A 13,700-nucleotide genomic window follows, 5' to 3' on the forward strand; every position below is an offset into this window, starting at 1 on the left:
GCATCCGTCCGGGAGTACATTATTTCTCGTTACTGGGGACTGATCTCTAGCGATCTCGAATTGCGACCCAAGCTGAGAATCAATTACCCAGAATTTGAGAATTCACCGTCTCTAAATCCCAACGGTTTTGTCCAAGATCCAAAAAACTGATCTACTCATATCTTTGACGGCCAGTTGCAGATTTGACTGTTTGACGAGCATGCTCCGACTTGAGCCTCGCTATTTAAAGCCATTTCTGGAAAGATTTTCGACAGAAGCTGAAGAAAAGTTTTACGGTCAGATGCAGACTCTGCCTTTTCACCCCTCTAAACACTACCTCTGGCGTGTTGGTCCGGGGACCGACGGTCATGCGTTTTATTGCGATGGCTTCAGTCGACTACTCAGGCAAAGAGCAACATATGTGTTTGAAGACGACCGTTTCTTTCCTGGAGGTGGAAGATTGCCCACAGTCGGCGAATATGAGTTCGCGTGTCATCAGAAGGGTTTCAAACCTTTTCAGGGGCCAGATGGTGTAAAGCAAGGTCCGAAAGGATACCTGCACATTGCGCATGGTCACCTACTTATCTCCCTCGGCGAGAAGCTGTCTCCATTTTGGCAGTGAGACAGATTGAGGACAGGCTTACAAGTTACAAAATGAGGATATGCCGCACCCCAGCCTTTGAGACGTCATGAATGCAATCTGGGAGACAATTAATTGATTTGTATTGAGTATTGAGGACAAGGCTTGGACCTCTCTATCACATCATATAGGGGCGTGAATGCAGCCATACGATAGCCGGAGACCTAATTTCCATCAAGTAAAATGTTCAAGGGCCAAAGGCTCCCCATTTTGCATTAGATACCAGTCTGCACTGCTGAGAACTGATCTTCGCTCGATATACCAAGCCTAGAATCCAAGGCCCGTGAGACAGCCAGATGACTTTGGACAGTCTCTCGGAAAGAAGTCAATCCGTGAAGCCCAAGCCGGTTTCCAGCTGTCAGCAAGCTTCCCCAGGAGCTATGGTAGCAGGTGCCGGCAACATTCCCCTCCGTTCCTTAGCTCCAAAACCCTTCTGCGTTGGGCGTGTTCTTCTTGAACCACGTTCGTCACATCCCTTCCTGTACAGGTAGAAATCGTAGGAATACCGATGACATGGGTCATTACTTAGGTCAACAACGGCCTGGCTGCGATCCGGTATCCACGTCGTTGTCTTAGGACTGCCGGGCATGTTTGATCCGAGCCCAATGGGTCGTTCCTACCAATAGGAGTCGATCTAATTCAAAGAATGTAAGCTATTGTCCCGACTTGGTCGTTGATGCCCACGGATCGGAGCTGCCCCGGCGCTAGTCCCTGGTGCTCACTAGCTTGGGATCAGCGAACAAACAGCTAGTGCCAAAGCTTGACGAGACCATCATTTCATCTGAGATGATGGCTGTCAACGTCTCCTCGGAGGTCATTTGACCGGAAAACGGCAAAATGCGCATCTTGAAGCGGGAGCTTGGAGAGGGGTTGGATTGCCTATGTGCTTCTAACTGATAGGCCTTTCATCATAAAAGGGCTCTCATCGCAGGTACCAAGTAAGGAGAGGCTCATTCAAAGTCCTTCTCTCTTCCGTATCAAAGTCAAACAAAATCACAATACCCAAAAATGCATTACAAAATCATTTCAGTTGCCCTGGCTGCGGCCAGCAGTGTCGCCGCTCAGCGTCCAGCTGATACTCCAATTTGCGACTACTATACCACAGCCCTTCTCAAGAATAACACGGCCGAAAACCAGTACACTCTGTTGACTCTTCTGGTCAACACAGTGGTGATTGGAAACTGTGAGCTAAATCACCTGAGTCCACCTTTGCAGATGACTTACTCGTCTCAATAGACACGATGCCAAACGTCGGTGTCAAAGTTCCTGGCATTCTTGCGGCGGGCACTTACAACGGCGCTGAAGTCAATCTGCTGCCATACTTCAACGGCGACCTGGCCTCGTCCAACCGCGGTGGCAGCTCTGGCGTTTCCGTCAACTTCCTTGATGGGGGTGGCGCTGCGCCACTGATGAAGAACATGCCGGCGAACGACGACAAGTCTAATCAATAGTATGTAGCCGTGCGACATCTTTGACAACCATTATGAGGCTAACAAACGATCTTTCCCAGCTTCCTCTTGACCCATCTCTACCAATTCTTCGGTTCCCTGCTTGGCTGCTCCCAGTACGGCATGACTGGCTTCCCTGGCTATGACGGACATGCATCCATGTACCAGGTCCACAAGTTCATGGACCTAGACATGAACGAGCTTGGATACTTTATTCAGCAGGTGGCTATGGCGGCTGCCTCTTTCGGCGTTGCTCAAGACGACCTCCAGGCAGTCGGAAAGGCGCTTTCCCAGCTCTTTGGTATGCGCTGCAGCCCGCCAGCCACTGCCATTCCTGCACAGGGACCCCAGCTCCAGGCGATCTGCATCGAGAACAGCTGCCCCATCTCGCCCAACTCGACTTGCGCGAGCTATGAAGCTGCTGTCGCACCGAAGAATGCTACTGGAGGAGGTATGATGAACGCTACAGCTACCATGTCCGGCTCAGCCACGTCGATGGCAACGGCTACAGGTACCATGATGCCGAGCACTATTCCCACAGCAGGTGCTGCTATCAAGGGCATGAGCTTGGCAGGTATTATCGGTGTACTTGCCCTGCTTTTGTAAGATGATGAGAAAGAGACTTTCTCGTGGATCCTGAATGATCTTCCATGAGCTATATTTGATACCGGTGTCATCAACGGTGGTGGCCAGGTAGCTTGGCGCTTGAGCTCTTATCCCTTTGTACACATGTAATTAATTTGGAGGTCTTAGTGGCTGTGCCAGAACAACCGAGCTTTGATTTCCCTAGCTATGTAAATAAAAGTACCTTGACTTCTGTCGTGGAAGCTAGGTATTGGAGTATTGGCTAATCTCCTTGTGAAGTTGTTCGATCCTTGGGCATGAGCCCGCGCGTAGTGTGACTCGCTATCCAGATCCTCGAGATGCCTTTGATAAGAATCCAGAGACATCAAATGCAAGCGTGCAACGAGATCAGTGATTGTTGTCAGCCTTGGAGGGCAGCTCCTTGCCCTTGCCCTCGGTGTCATTGACAGGCGTGTCGGGTTTGTCAGGGGTGCTTGTAGCGGGACTGCCGGGAAGATGGTCAGCAATTGGATCATATGCCATTAAAAGGAAAATAAAACCAACCTGGTCATGCTCTTGAGGGTTTCGACGACAGTCATGTTGTTATTGATCATGACCTGGTTTTGGTGGATCATGATCATATTCTGCTGGATCAAATGATCGTTCTGCACTCTGAGCACAGTGAGCTTTTCGAGAATCAAGTTCCGCATCTCAGGTGAGGCCGTCTGAGAGCTGCATCCCTCTGTGGAAAGAGTGATTAGCGTGAAAAGTCAAGTCTGCTGCCGATTAGGGTAATACTGACTGTGCGTGTCCTTGGTGCCTGCGCTTCCACTCATCATGCGTAGAGTACTTGATGCCAAGTTGCTAAATTTCACTTGTGTTCACGAAGCAGCTGTGAGAGGAGGTGAAAGAAAGACCAAATCAGCTGTTTGTGAAGATGTTGTAGTTGAATGGACCAAAGCGCGCAGCGAAGCTGGACTTGAGAATTAGACTGGGGGAGCCTTAGGGCTGACTTTGTTATTCATTTTTGAGGAGCCAAGTGAAAATATTTTCTTTCGTCTTCTTTTCTGGAAGGAGCGCTATTCTGGGTTCTGGAAGGGGAAGGTGCACCTTCCCGATGAGGAGAGTTCAAGGTGGGCTTCCAGCAGCGAACATTGTTCTTGCCGAAGAACAAAATGCTGAAGATCAAAAAGAAGATCGCGATGTCACTATCAACGTCCCGGAGGAGACAGAATTCGCCGATGCTGCTGTCAATTACATCGAAGCTGCTGCCGATATTCCCTACGCAACAGCAGCCAAGATCGCCATGAATCTCATCATGTCGCATGAACTCGGCCAGTATCGGCCTCAGGGGATGGAAACATGCGCCCTATGCGAGGAGAACGACAGTGTTGACGATGACAGGAAGAGACACACCTACACCGTTGGACACCTCCGCGAGCATGTCGCCCAGTGATTTCCACACCCCCTACAAACAGTGGATTAGACGCACTCACCAGGATCGTGACGCGAGAATGGCAGCGGATCCTAACGACCGCGACTTCACATGTCCTTACTGTTTGGAGGCCGCGGGCGATTCTGAGACTTTCAAGGCCATGAAGAAGTTGACTCTGCACATATGGCGCTCAAACAGCACGAACATCACGGGCAAGAATGATTGGACCACTCCGGAGAACAGTGCCAAGCACGACAGGCTCAAGGCTGAGGCCAGCTGGGACGACGAGAACTGGCAGGTGAACACATCCTCGAATGCGAAGATGTCAGTGGTTCCGCATCCCGCCCCATCTTCGTTTGAAATTGCTAACCGTTTTGTGATCAGGGGCGCCACACAGTGAGCCAAGACTCAACTTGCTGCTCGCAAGATAGAGGCGCAGAAGTTCGACAGTTGCAAGCGCAAGTTCGAGCAGCCCGTGCCTGTGCCGGGACAATCGGGAATCGTCTGGGCCCAGCCTGGCCAAGTTGTTGGCGAGGACCTCGAGAACCCGGGTCCCGGTATCATTTTTGGCGCTGCGCCTGGTTCGTCCGGCTACAAGCCACCTATCAAGCCCATTCCTGGCGTGATCACCAACGCACCTCCTCCAGGCTCCCCAGGATGGAAGCCAACGGTTACGGAGCCTCCACGTGGAGCGTGTTGAGTCGCTCGTCCAGGCACTTTGCGCAACATGCCGGGGGATGGTCACCTCATCTCTGATCGGCTCAAGGACCGCCACAAGTGAGCAGGAAAATCTGCAAGGGGTTCGACTTTGATGGAAAGGACATGAAGGAATCATGGATGTGATGGGCGTTACCTGGAACGAACTTTTGAAAGAGGACCGACACACAGGTGGCTTCCTGTTGTTTTATTGTAGTCAGATGATCGGAATAGACTTGAAAACACAATGCACCCTAAACAAGACTCATCAGCATCTAAGAGTGATAGCTGTGGCTTCGATTTGGAAGGCGCCAAGGTGCCTGGGTTCTGAAGAGGCATTTTGCTTTGAGATCAATATCCTACGTCATTGGATGAGGCTCTTGGATCACCAGTCATCCAACGCTACGTTAGCCACCGGAAACAACATAGCTAATAGTTCGTGTCCCAGTTTGTTTCCTACCGACGTCGTACTTGCAGGAGCCGGCGCGGTGTTCATTGTTGTGCTGGCAATCTCCCTTCGATCAAATTTCCGCGCCAAAACTGAAGCTACGACCGGAAAAGTTGCAGCTGGCACGATTCTGACAGCTGTGTTGCCCACTGGAGCTGAGTGGTAGTACCTGAGGTACGCCGCCGTCCCCACACGCACGCTCCATGATTCACATTATCCTCATGTTCTTCGACAAGGACCTTTGAAGCAACATGAAGTTCGGGAGATTCTTGAGACGGCATTACGGGCTAAGGGGTGCTTTTTCGATGCAGGAAACCGATAGATATACTAAAGAGTTTGTGGGCGAGGTTCTGTCCTTTCTGCTGATAAACTTGAATCTCGGTTCAAGTCGCGCTCATACCGAGTGTACCGGTAAAGCAAGCAGCACACAACTAGGCATTCATGTCAATGAAATCTCGGGCTTTTATCAAGCCGCTGAAGAAGTCACGCGTTCTAAGCACTGAAAATGGTTGAGAAAAGGTGTACCGAACATCGAAAGCGACATCAAGCCACCTCGGCCGAAAATGACCCCGCGCACAACGAAGACTCAACTCTTTCTGGGGTTTTCGAGTCCGTTAGTGGTAGAGGGGCCCAAATTTACCCTAGGAGCCCCACTGCAGTTGTTGTGGCCCCGCAAACCCCGCACACATGCTTCTTGAGTTGAGATGTCGCCCACAAACTCCAACAAGGACCCATGGCGCAATGGTAGCGCGTTCGACTCCAGCGAGACATCGAAAGGTTATCCGTTCAAATCGGGTTGGGTTCAATACCCTGTGTCCTTATTTTTGCCGCATCTGTTGATATCGTGATGCTGTTGTGGTGTTTTGATGATGCATCGTGTCCGGACATGATGCTCATGTTGGGACGCCGTTTTTTTGTCGCCGACGTGTCCGGAGCGCACGGTTCGTGTGAAAGTGGGGTCCGTGCCTTCCAAAGTCCAGCTGGGGGCACTTGCGACCGTCTGCGAGCTGAATTGTTCAAGGAATATCCGCCGCCCAACATCAGCAGCCGAATTCCTGCACACAACTGGAGAGCGATCCGACGCTACCAATGAACTCTACAACCATGTTTTTGAACATTCGATGTCCAATCTGAGTATTCTGTTTGTTCCTTCAACTCAAGCTACGATAAAGACCTCGGTTGTGATGAGGTGTGGTCCATGACGTGACCGACCGACATTGTCACCTATGTACGCGTGCGGGCGAGGAAATGCTCTCGCAGCTGCAACCACAATGCCAACCACGATGATTGCAAGGCAGCCTTGCCCCTCGTAACCTGTCAGACTAGGTTTGATCTCAACGGAGGATAATTCCGATGTTGCCTACTGCACATCTACCGGGTAGCAATCGGCTGTCACGGGAAGTTTATCATCCTGCATCCGCTGCATCGTTGTAAGGCCAGATTCATAAGACGAACACTACTTTGAGTAAAATCCAACGACGCGCCTATTTTCCGTACGTTCCTAAACCTCGAGCCAGCTTGTCCATTCCATGATAACTCCGAAGTACTAATCGAAAACACAGTATTCCAATGACAAGGCCGAGAAACCCACTACGGATCCAAAGGATTCAGTTGCGCAAGATCTCGTCTGCAGTTGGAGCAGCTAGAAAGACATCGTCCGTGTGACCATCACGCATTCTTCTTGGTACCCTTCACCGGCAACGCAGGATAGTCAGGAAGCTCCCACCCCTTGACGTCGTCCGACTGCAGTCTCTGGAACAGCTTGTCGATTTTGAGAGTGCAGACGAGCCAGAGAACAGTATTGAGGACTTTGATTCCGAGCGCCGACTTCGGGTACAGCAAGTTCGGCCGCCACGCAATATCCTGCACGGTCTTCATGAATGGTCGCAGGATTTTGTCATACGCCTCCAGAGCAGCGGGCACTCCTGCTTTCGCGGAATCGCCGGTGCAGTGCTTCGAAATCTCACCGGCCATGACATACGCGCCAACAAATGCCGACGTCGTACCGCTGCCAGTCAATGGACTCGGCCCATAGCCTGCGTCGCCGAGGAGTACGACGCGACCCTTGTACCACTTGTCCATCCTGACTTGGCCGATTTGGAAGTTGTAAAAGTCGTCAGACACACCCCCCGCCTCAAGCCCGTCGATAAATCGCGGCGTCTGCCAGCCAGCATCCTTGAAGAGTTCAATCCATAGCCGCTTCTGCATGTCAAGGTCGCGGTTCTTCTGCGACTCCTGAAGAAGCCTGTCGGTTTCCTTGTCTTGTGGCACGAGACCCAAATACACCTGGCTGGTCTCGGGGTTGTCACTCCTCCTCATCATCATCCTCTGCTTCGGCACAACGCAGACCGTCGCGTAATTGTCGTCGGTCTTCTCCCTCGGCACCGTGAACAGCGCCGAGTGCAGCTTGAACGGGACAAAGGGGTCTTTTTCTCCGTTGAGCATAAGTCTCCGGGTCTTCGAGCCTTGGCCGTCGGCTCCCACCACCAGATCATACTTGTCGGTGTGACCGTTGCTCAGTTTCACTGTGACCGAGTCGGCATCTTGTTCAAACGACGCAATAGAGTTGTCAAAGATGTACTTGACGCCCAGCTCATCTGTGCTCTTGAAGAGAAGGCGAACCAAGTCCCCGCGCATGATTTCGAATTCTGATGTGAAGCTCTGCTTGCCGGTACCAGACTTATTCGCCTCAAAGGTGGCCACCGTCTTGCCGTTCTGGTCGACGAAGCGAAGGCCTGCCTCGTCGACGCCTTTTGCGCGAATCTCGGGCTCGATGCCCATCAGGCGGATCACGGACACGCCCTGACCGCGGATGTCAATCTGCTGGCCCTGGGCGCGCAGAGACGGGTTTCTTTCGACGACGGTGACATCGTGACCCAGCTTCGCTAGCCAATACGCGAGCGCAGGGCCACCAATGCCGCCGCCGATGATGAGGACTTTGAGAGCAGATTGTGAAGACATGTGTGATGAATAGCCGTGATGTAATGGGTTGGAGAAGGTTTGAAAATGAGTTTCGAGGCTCTTACCGAGAAGATAAACATTTCCGACCAGGCCAGCTGGGCAGCATCAGTATTATACAAATTTAAAAAAAATATAACAGACGACAACCTGTCAACATGAACCGGTTCGCGTCGCGGTGCATGCGCGAAAGAATGGTGATGCCATCGGCGCCGTTAGAACAGAGACCCTCGGCGATGCTTGAGGTCCGTAGTCCGAGTCCAATTCGGGCTTTACGAGAGAGGCTGTCGCACTTGGTGACGTCAACAAGCCGGATCCGGATGCCGCCTGGCCAGTAGCACGGCGGGGAATGCCAGCGCTTGGCTGGTAGCCGCATTGACCGCCCTGAGTCAAAGACCGTAGGGTGGCCGGCGTCAGTTTGGGGAAAAGCAATTCGTCGATGAAACACTTCGGAGGGTGATGCCTACGGCTCGGCCTTGAAAAGACCGTCGGGCTTCGGGCGGCGGCCGGATGGGTTACTCAGTCTCTCGTGGCCACTTGGTGACTGTGGCACGTGTCGGTGACTGCATTCTTGCCTGATTTCTACTGTCTTGACTGGCATCTGGGACTGGGTGAATCTTAGAAACAGAGGGATGCATTATTATTGATGTATTAGGTATACCTGACTAGCCAGACAAAAGCTTCAGTCAGAAACACTTGCGCCAGGCCCTGGGGAAATAGTGACCAGATTGGTGATGTGCGTGGGAAGTCAGTTGCAGCATAATTTATGAAAATTGATTTTCGTATTTGCCATTTTGAATGTGGTTTGTTTTGGCGTTTGTAATGTTGGTTTGGATAGGACAGAATTCATCGGTGTAATACTCCAAGAGCCTGAATAGCATCACTCAACTGTAGAAAGATTTAAATAGTAAAATCTCGTCAGATGCTGTAAGAAGAATCTTCTAGAACAGTTTTCTTTGTCATTTTAGGCTTTGAAACCCCTGGATGGTGACCAGATAGGCTTCTACCGAAGCTTGTCCGGTGTTTGTATCATTCCAACCAGCATTATCTTCGTCTTCTCCGGTGTTGTCGCCGTCGTCAATCTCGTCTTCATCGCGATCGTCATCGGGTTCAGGAAAGTCATCGTCGAGTTGATCATCTCGTAAATCTCTGACGTCTTCTGGCTGCTTTGCTTCGTCGGAGTTGAACGCCTGGACGAGCCGTTCATTGAAATCCGTCGCGTGGATCAGAATCTCGGTAGTTCGAATGTTGCGCTCCTTCTGGGTCTGGTTGCGTCGGTGACGATTGATCATCTCACGGCGTAAAGCAAGGAAAGCTTGAGGACGCGATCCCGGTTCCTCTTCTCGGCCCTGGACAGCGTGGAGTACTCTCTGTCTTGGCGAATGTACTGATGGGTCAGCGCTTTCAATTCAGGACCGTAGAGCTGAATGATTTGGCTGCAGGCAGCCGATCTAGGGTGCAGCCTGCGCTTGCCTCTAGCTTCATGAACTGGTCGGTTTTTCTTGCCCAAATAGTTTCACCCAGGGTGACGGCAGAGATGTCGATATTCTGAAGTCTATCGATGTAAAACCTCTCCAACGTAAAGCTATCCGGATCGTGACACATCAGCGCGCGCGCATCAGTATTGCCCAGAATTGCTCCGTAGGTGTCAGCTTATTGCCGTCTGATGCTATAGAATGTCACAGAGCCAGGCCATCCCATTGCCTCGGCGCGTCGTTGGAGCCACTTTATCAGTGAGGGAGCTGGGAGCGGACTGTTGTCGGCCACGGGACCAGCAACCTTGGGCTTGGCGGGCAATCAAAATTGGCTGCTCGAGGAAGTCGGGCTTGACAGTGATAACATGCAGATCGCTGTCAAAGAGCTCTTCAATTGATGATTTGTTCTCAAAAACACCGCGGCGGATTCCGATAACTAGTAACCGATGAGGAGCTGGCAATGACAAGTTCGACTGCTGCAGGGGAGAGGCGACATGAACCCGAACAGTCCATGCGCCGTGTTGATGACTGTTCGTCATGCGAATGTCTTGCCAGGCGAGATAGGCGAGCTTGTCGGCGGGCTTAGGGCCGTGATACTTGTCAGCGGCGTTGGGACCTAGAGAGCCGGATCGCAGAGCGCAGGCTCGTGCCAGGCAGATGGCAAAATGATGCTACCCAGACACCTCGATCCACATGGTATTCTGTACGTCCCAGTCGATGAGTTGGCAAATATCGTCAAGGCCAACGTTGACTTTGGAATCCAGCCCAGCATTGATACGGACAAGATTGGAACAAATAGCAAGAGCATGTATCATTTCTGTCATCTGGCTGAAGACAAAACTGCCTGTCGGAGGCTTCATCGTCTTCTCCGTGTACTTTCGATGAATCCAAAATAACACTGCCTGACAGTACTGGCAACGGGTTGTAGAGGAGATCATCTTGTGCGCATAAGAAAGCGGAACCTTGAGCTGAACGACGTTGAATAGGTAAGGACGCAAGAGGCGCCAAAGAGCGTCCCAACACATGGGTTCATCCCTAGGTAGCAAAAGGTATGTTTGTTGTTGTTTCTCTTCGTCTCCATCGTGTTCACCCATCCCCGCTGCTGCTGTTGCTGTCGTTACTGTCTCCGCTGTCGAATATGCCATCCATCGTCTCTGACGTTCGTCTTTCTCTTCACTCCTCGTTCGTCTTTGTTTTGGCTGTCACTGCCCTCGTCTGTCACCACTGTTCATTTTCCTTGCTTGGCTTCCCTGCTCGTTGCCGTCTCTGCCGCCGCCGTCTCTGTGGCTCTGGCCCGCCGTTGGCTCTCTTTTCCGCTCTTCTCTTCTGTCATCCCGGACGCCTTTCTGGGTTGATTCTGACCCGTCTAGGATTCCAGGGAAACCGGCAAGAATACACTTTGATTGACTCGCTGCACTTGGACTCGGGTTGGCTTTTAGGTGGACCTTTGTCTGGACCGAAGACAGAAACGCACAATATAATTAGAATAGTGACAAAAGCAATAAATACCAGAAATACCACAGGGTTGTGGCAATTCTCAAATCACTTGTCTGTGGTTGGAGGTGGGCGTCATTGGTTGGTGTCGTTCAATGGGGCCACACACCTGGTTGTGACCGTGCGAATATAAGTGCGCATGCCCAGCGATCGCAGCGCTGCAGCTGCAGCACTGATTGCATGATTTGAATGCCCAGTTATGTGCTGCGTAATTATCTCGTTTTACTAGTGCACTCCTGAGGGAATACTATTGTGACCCGAATATCAAGCTTGACAGCAAAAGAGAAAGAGCCTAACTTGACATCTTCCTTGAAGCACAAGTCACTTCTCGACATCGGGAAGATACCCCTTTGCCCGGAAAGCCCTTTCGAGAATCTCCCGAATGACATTCTCCTTGCGGAAATTGTACTCCACCACCGTCTCACCCAGCCCGTTACTCACCCCCGCAGCATCAATCTTAGCCTGCGCATACAATTCCTTGTCATCTTCGTGCGTCATGAGCCATTCTTTCATAATCAAGTGCCTCTCCATCTCCGCCGTCCCGACTTTGAAGACATGCAGGTTGCAGAAATACGGCTCACTCATCGCGAAGAATCGATGTTCATGCCATTCGGGCTCGCGTAAGAGGAACTGAAAACCGGCCGCCTCCAGTGCAGGAGCGTACTCATCTTCGGCCGTCGGGTTCGTAATCGCCAGGTCAACGTCGATGACGGCCTTGGCGGGGAGGTTCGGGACGGAGGTTGAGCCGACGTGGGAGATGCTCACGGCCGTGGGGCCGATGGCGCCGATTATGCGGGCCTTGAGGAACTCAAAGTGTTCGGGCCAAGCCGGGTTTGGGGGCTCGATCGCGAGCGGAAGTTTGGTCTTGCGCGTTGCGATGCGTTGTACTATTGTTGGATCATCTTCATAGGTTTTGACGATCTCTTCCACGGGGCATGGCATCGTTTTTACGACAGGATTTGGAGCAGTAGCTAATATGGTCTTGGGGATTTGTGTAGGAAGAGAAATCTTGTTTCGCGACTCGACAAGTCTATCTATATGTATGTCTATGGGCTTCAATCTAGATCTCGTCGCCAACCTCAAATGCTGCGGGCGTGAGTCATCCGGTGAGTTAGTGCATGATTGCATGGGCATCCATGGTGCCGCTATCCGGTCGCATCTTATCTAGGGAAAGTGACGTGCCTAAGGGTCCTCCAAGTCGACAAACTTGTATGCCCAGTATGCACACCAAATGAAGGTGAGTCCGCAGAAGAAGAAGCTGACGAGGTAAAACACGGCAGCCTATGTATTGTTAGCAGCTTTCATGAAGCGTGAATAAAAGCACTCACTTTGCCTCCGTCGCCCCATCCCTGGCCATCATACAGGGGCGCGCAGACATACACCGTCAGCCCGGCCAGGAAGCACAGCGCTGAGTACGCCATGAGCATCATGGGCGCCTGCCAGGTGAAAATCATGTTCCAGCGGATCTCCACCAGCGGCATCTCCTTTGGAAACCAGCCCCCCTCTTCAGCCAGCTTGATCGCGCGGATCTGGGGGATCGGCGGGACTTCTTCCAAAGGCGAATGCACCGGGTCGACGGACCTGCTGCGGCGGATGTAGAGAATCATCGCGAGCTCCTTGTCGATGTTGCGCCGCTTCGGAGAGCGGTGGATCGTCTGGAAGATGAACTGCTCCGAGGATGCGAGTAGGATGGCGAAGAGCGAGAGTGAGATGCTAGCGTACCAGAAAGCCGGGGTGAGCCAGTGCAGGGCGTCGGGAGTTGGCCAGGAAAAGGTCCCGATCACGGCCGCCGACACCAAGGTACTCTAAAGGTTGTCAGTATGTGATGAGACCGATGGTGAGATGTGAACATACGGCGACTTGCACGAGCTGGAACTCGCTCAGCTTTCGGTCCCGCCATCTTTGGAGCTCCGCGGATATTTCCTGATCAGTCTCTTCATTCTCGACGGTTTTGGCGATGGAAAGAATTGGCAGCAGAGTGTTTTGCTGGTAGAAGCGGTAATATGGCAGGGTGAGAATGTTGGTCGCGATCTGGGCAATCTTCCCAGTGACGGTCACGACGATAATCTGGACATCATGTCAGTGCATGCAACGCTTGAGACGGCGGGAAAAGTCCATACTGCGGCCTTCAACTTCTTTCCTCCACTGGGCACCCCTCGGGGAAGCTCGCCCGTCTCCCCTTTCATAACCTGCTCATCGATCTGGTCATCGACGTGGGCGATTTGTTCTTCTGGCATACTTGCGTTTGATTGACATGCTCTATTCACCACAATCATATTGACTGGGATATCTATATACATCCTCCATCTCTCGCCAGGCAGCGGCAAGGCACGACAGGTGTGCGGTGCAGCAGATGACATTTTGCCTGCCCGTGACCGCGATTCCCCCACATCCCCAGGTGATGTCCCCTCCACACCATGTCTCAGATGGCGCAGCCTCGCGACCACCAATACGAGTGGCGTCAAATGACCAATCATGGCCTCGGTTCCAGTCATGGTCTAGAAGATAACAGCCCTGAGCTTGTTTGACGACCGACGTCTGCGGTGTGGCATGCAAGTCACAA

At 52.0% G+C, this 13,700-nt stretch overlaps 8 protein-coding genes across 8 annotated transcripts; 3 read left to right on the forward strand and 5 right to left on the reverse strand.

The window, feature by feature from the left end:
• Positions 1-1,627: 1,627 nt before the first annotated feature.
• CGGC5_v015456 (uncharacterized protein) lies at positions 1,628-2,673 on the forward strand (the record flags this gene model as incomplete). Its single annotated transcript, XM_032024088.1, has 3 exons — positions 1,628-1,802; positions 1,856-2,069; positions 2,130-2,673. 3 exons carry the CDS (start codon positions 1,628-1,630, stop codon positions 2,671-2,673), a joined length of 933 nt encoding a protein of 310 aa, XP_031879225.1.
• A 366-nt stretch (positions 2,674-3,039) lies between these two features.
• On the reverse strand, positions 3,040-3,467 carry CGGC5_v015457 (uncharacterized protein; the record flags this gene model as incomplete). The annotated part of the gene is made up of 3 exons (XM_032024087.1): positions 3,040-3,136; positions 3,196-3,373; positions 3,434-3,467. The coding sequence occupies 3 exons, from the start codon at positions 3,465-3,467 to the stop codon at positions 3,040-3,042; spliced, it is 309 nt and encodes a 102-aa protein (XP_031879221.1).
• Positions 3,468-3,748: 281 nt separating this feature from the next.
• On the forward strand, positions 3,749-4,087 carry CGGC5_v015458 (uncharacterized protein; the record flags this gene model as incomplete). The annotated part of the gene is made up of 1 exon (XM_032024086.1): positions 3,749-4,087. The coding sequence occupies one exon, from the start codon at positions 3,749-3,751 to the stop codon at positions 4,085-4,087; it is 339 nt and encodes a 112-aa protein (XP_031879220.1).
• Positions 4,088-4,145: 58 nt separating this feature from the next.
• CGGC5_v015459 (uncharacterized protein) lies at positions 4,146-4,766 on the forward strand (the record flags this gene model as incomplete). The annotated part of the gene is made up of 3 exons (XM_032024085.1): positions 4,146-4,390; positions 4,451-4,462; positions 4,517-4,766. The coding sequence occupies 3 exons, from the start codon at positions 4,146-4,148 to the stop codon at positions 4,764-4,766; spliced, it is 507 nt and encodes a 168-aa protein (XP_031879223.1).
• Positions 4,767-6,878: 2,112 nt separating this feature from the next.
• CGGC5_v015460 (Uncharacterized protein) lies at positions 6,879-8,171 on the reverse strand (the record flags this gene model as incomplete). Its single annotated transcript, XM_032024084.1, has 1 exon — positions 6,879-8,171. One exon carries the CDS (start codon positions 8,169-8,171, stop codon positions 6,879-6,881), a length of 1,293 nt encoding a protein of 430 aa, XP_031879222.1.
• Positions 8,172-9,127: 956 nt separating this feature from the next.
• On the reverse strand, positions 9,128-9,460 carry CGGC5_v015461 (uncharacterized protein; the record flags this gene model as incomplete). The annotated part of the gene is made up of 1 exon (XM_032024083.1): positions 9,128-9,460. One exon carries the CDS (start codon positions 9,458-9,460, stop codon positions 9,128-9,130), a length of 333 nt encoding a protein of 110 aa, XP_031879213.1.
• Positions 9,461-11,458: 1,998 nt separating this feature from the next.
• On the reverse strand, positions 11,459-12,079 carry CGGC5_v015462 (UPF0157 protein; the record flags this gene model as incomplete). Its single annotated transcript, XM_032024082.1, has 1 exon — positions 11,459-12,079. One exon carries the CDS (start codon positions 12,077-12,079, stop codon positions 11,459-11,461), a length of 621 nt encoding a protein of 206 aa, XP_031879212.1.
• A 240-nt stretch (positions 12,080-12,319) lies between these two features.
• On the reverse strand, positions 12,320-13,374 carry CGGC5_v015463 (uncharacterized protein; the record flags this gene model as incomplete). Its single annotated transcript, XM_032024081.1, has 4 exons — positions 12,320-12,418; positions 12,466-12,942; positions 12,992-13,204; positions 13,258-13,374. 4 exons carry the CDS (start codon positions 13,372-13,374, stop codon positions 12,320-12,322), a joined length of 906 nt encoding a protein of 301 aa, XP_031879219.1.
• Positions 13,375-13,700: the final 326 nt, after the last annotated feature.

This window comes from Colletotrichum fructicola (assembly GCF_000319635.2).
Source record: "Colletotrichum fructicola Nara gc5 chromosome Unknown KSG_Nara_v1_contig09, whole genome shotgun sequence".
NCBI lineage: Eukaryota > Fungi > Ascomycota > Sordariomycetes > Glomerellales > Glomerellaceae > Colletotrichum > Colletotrichum fructicola.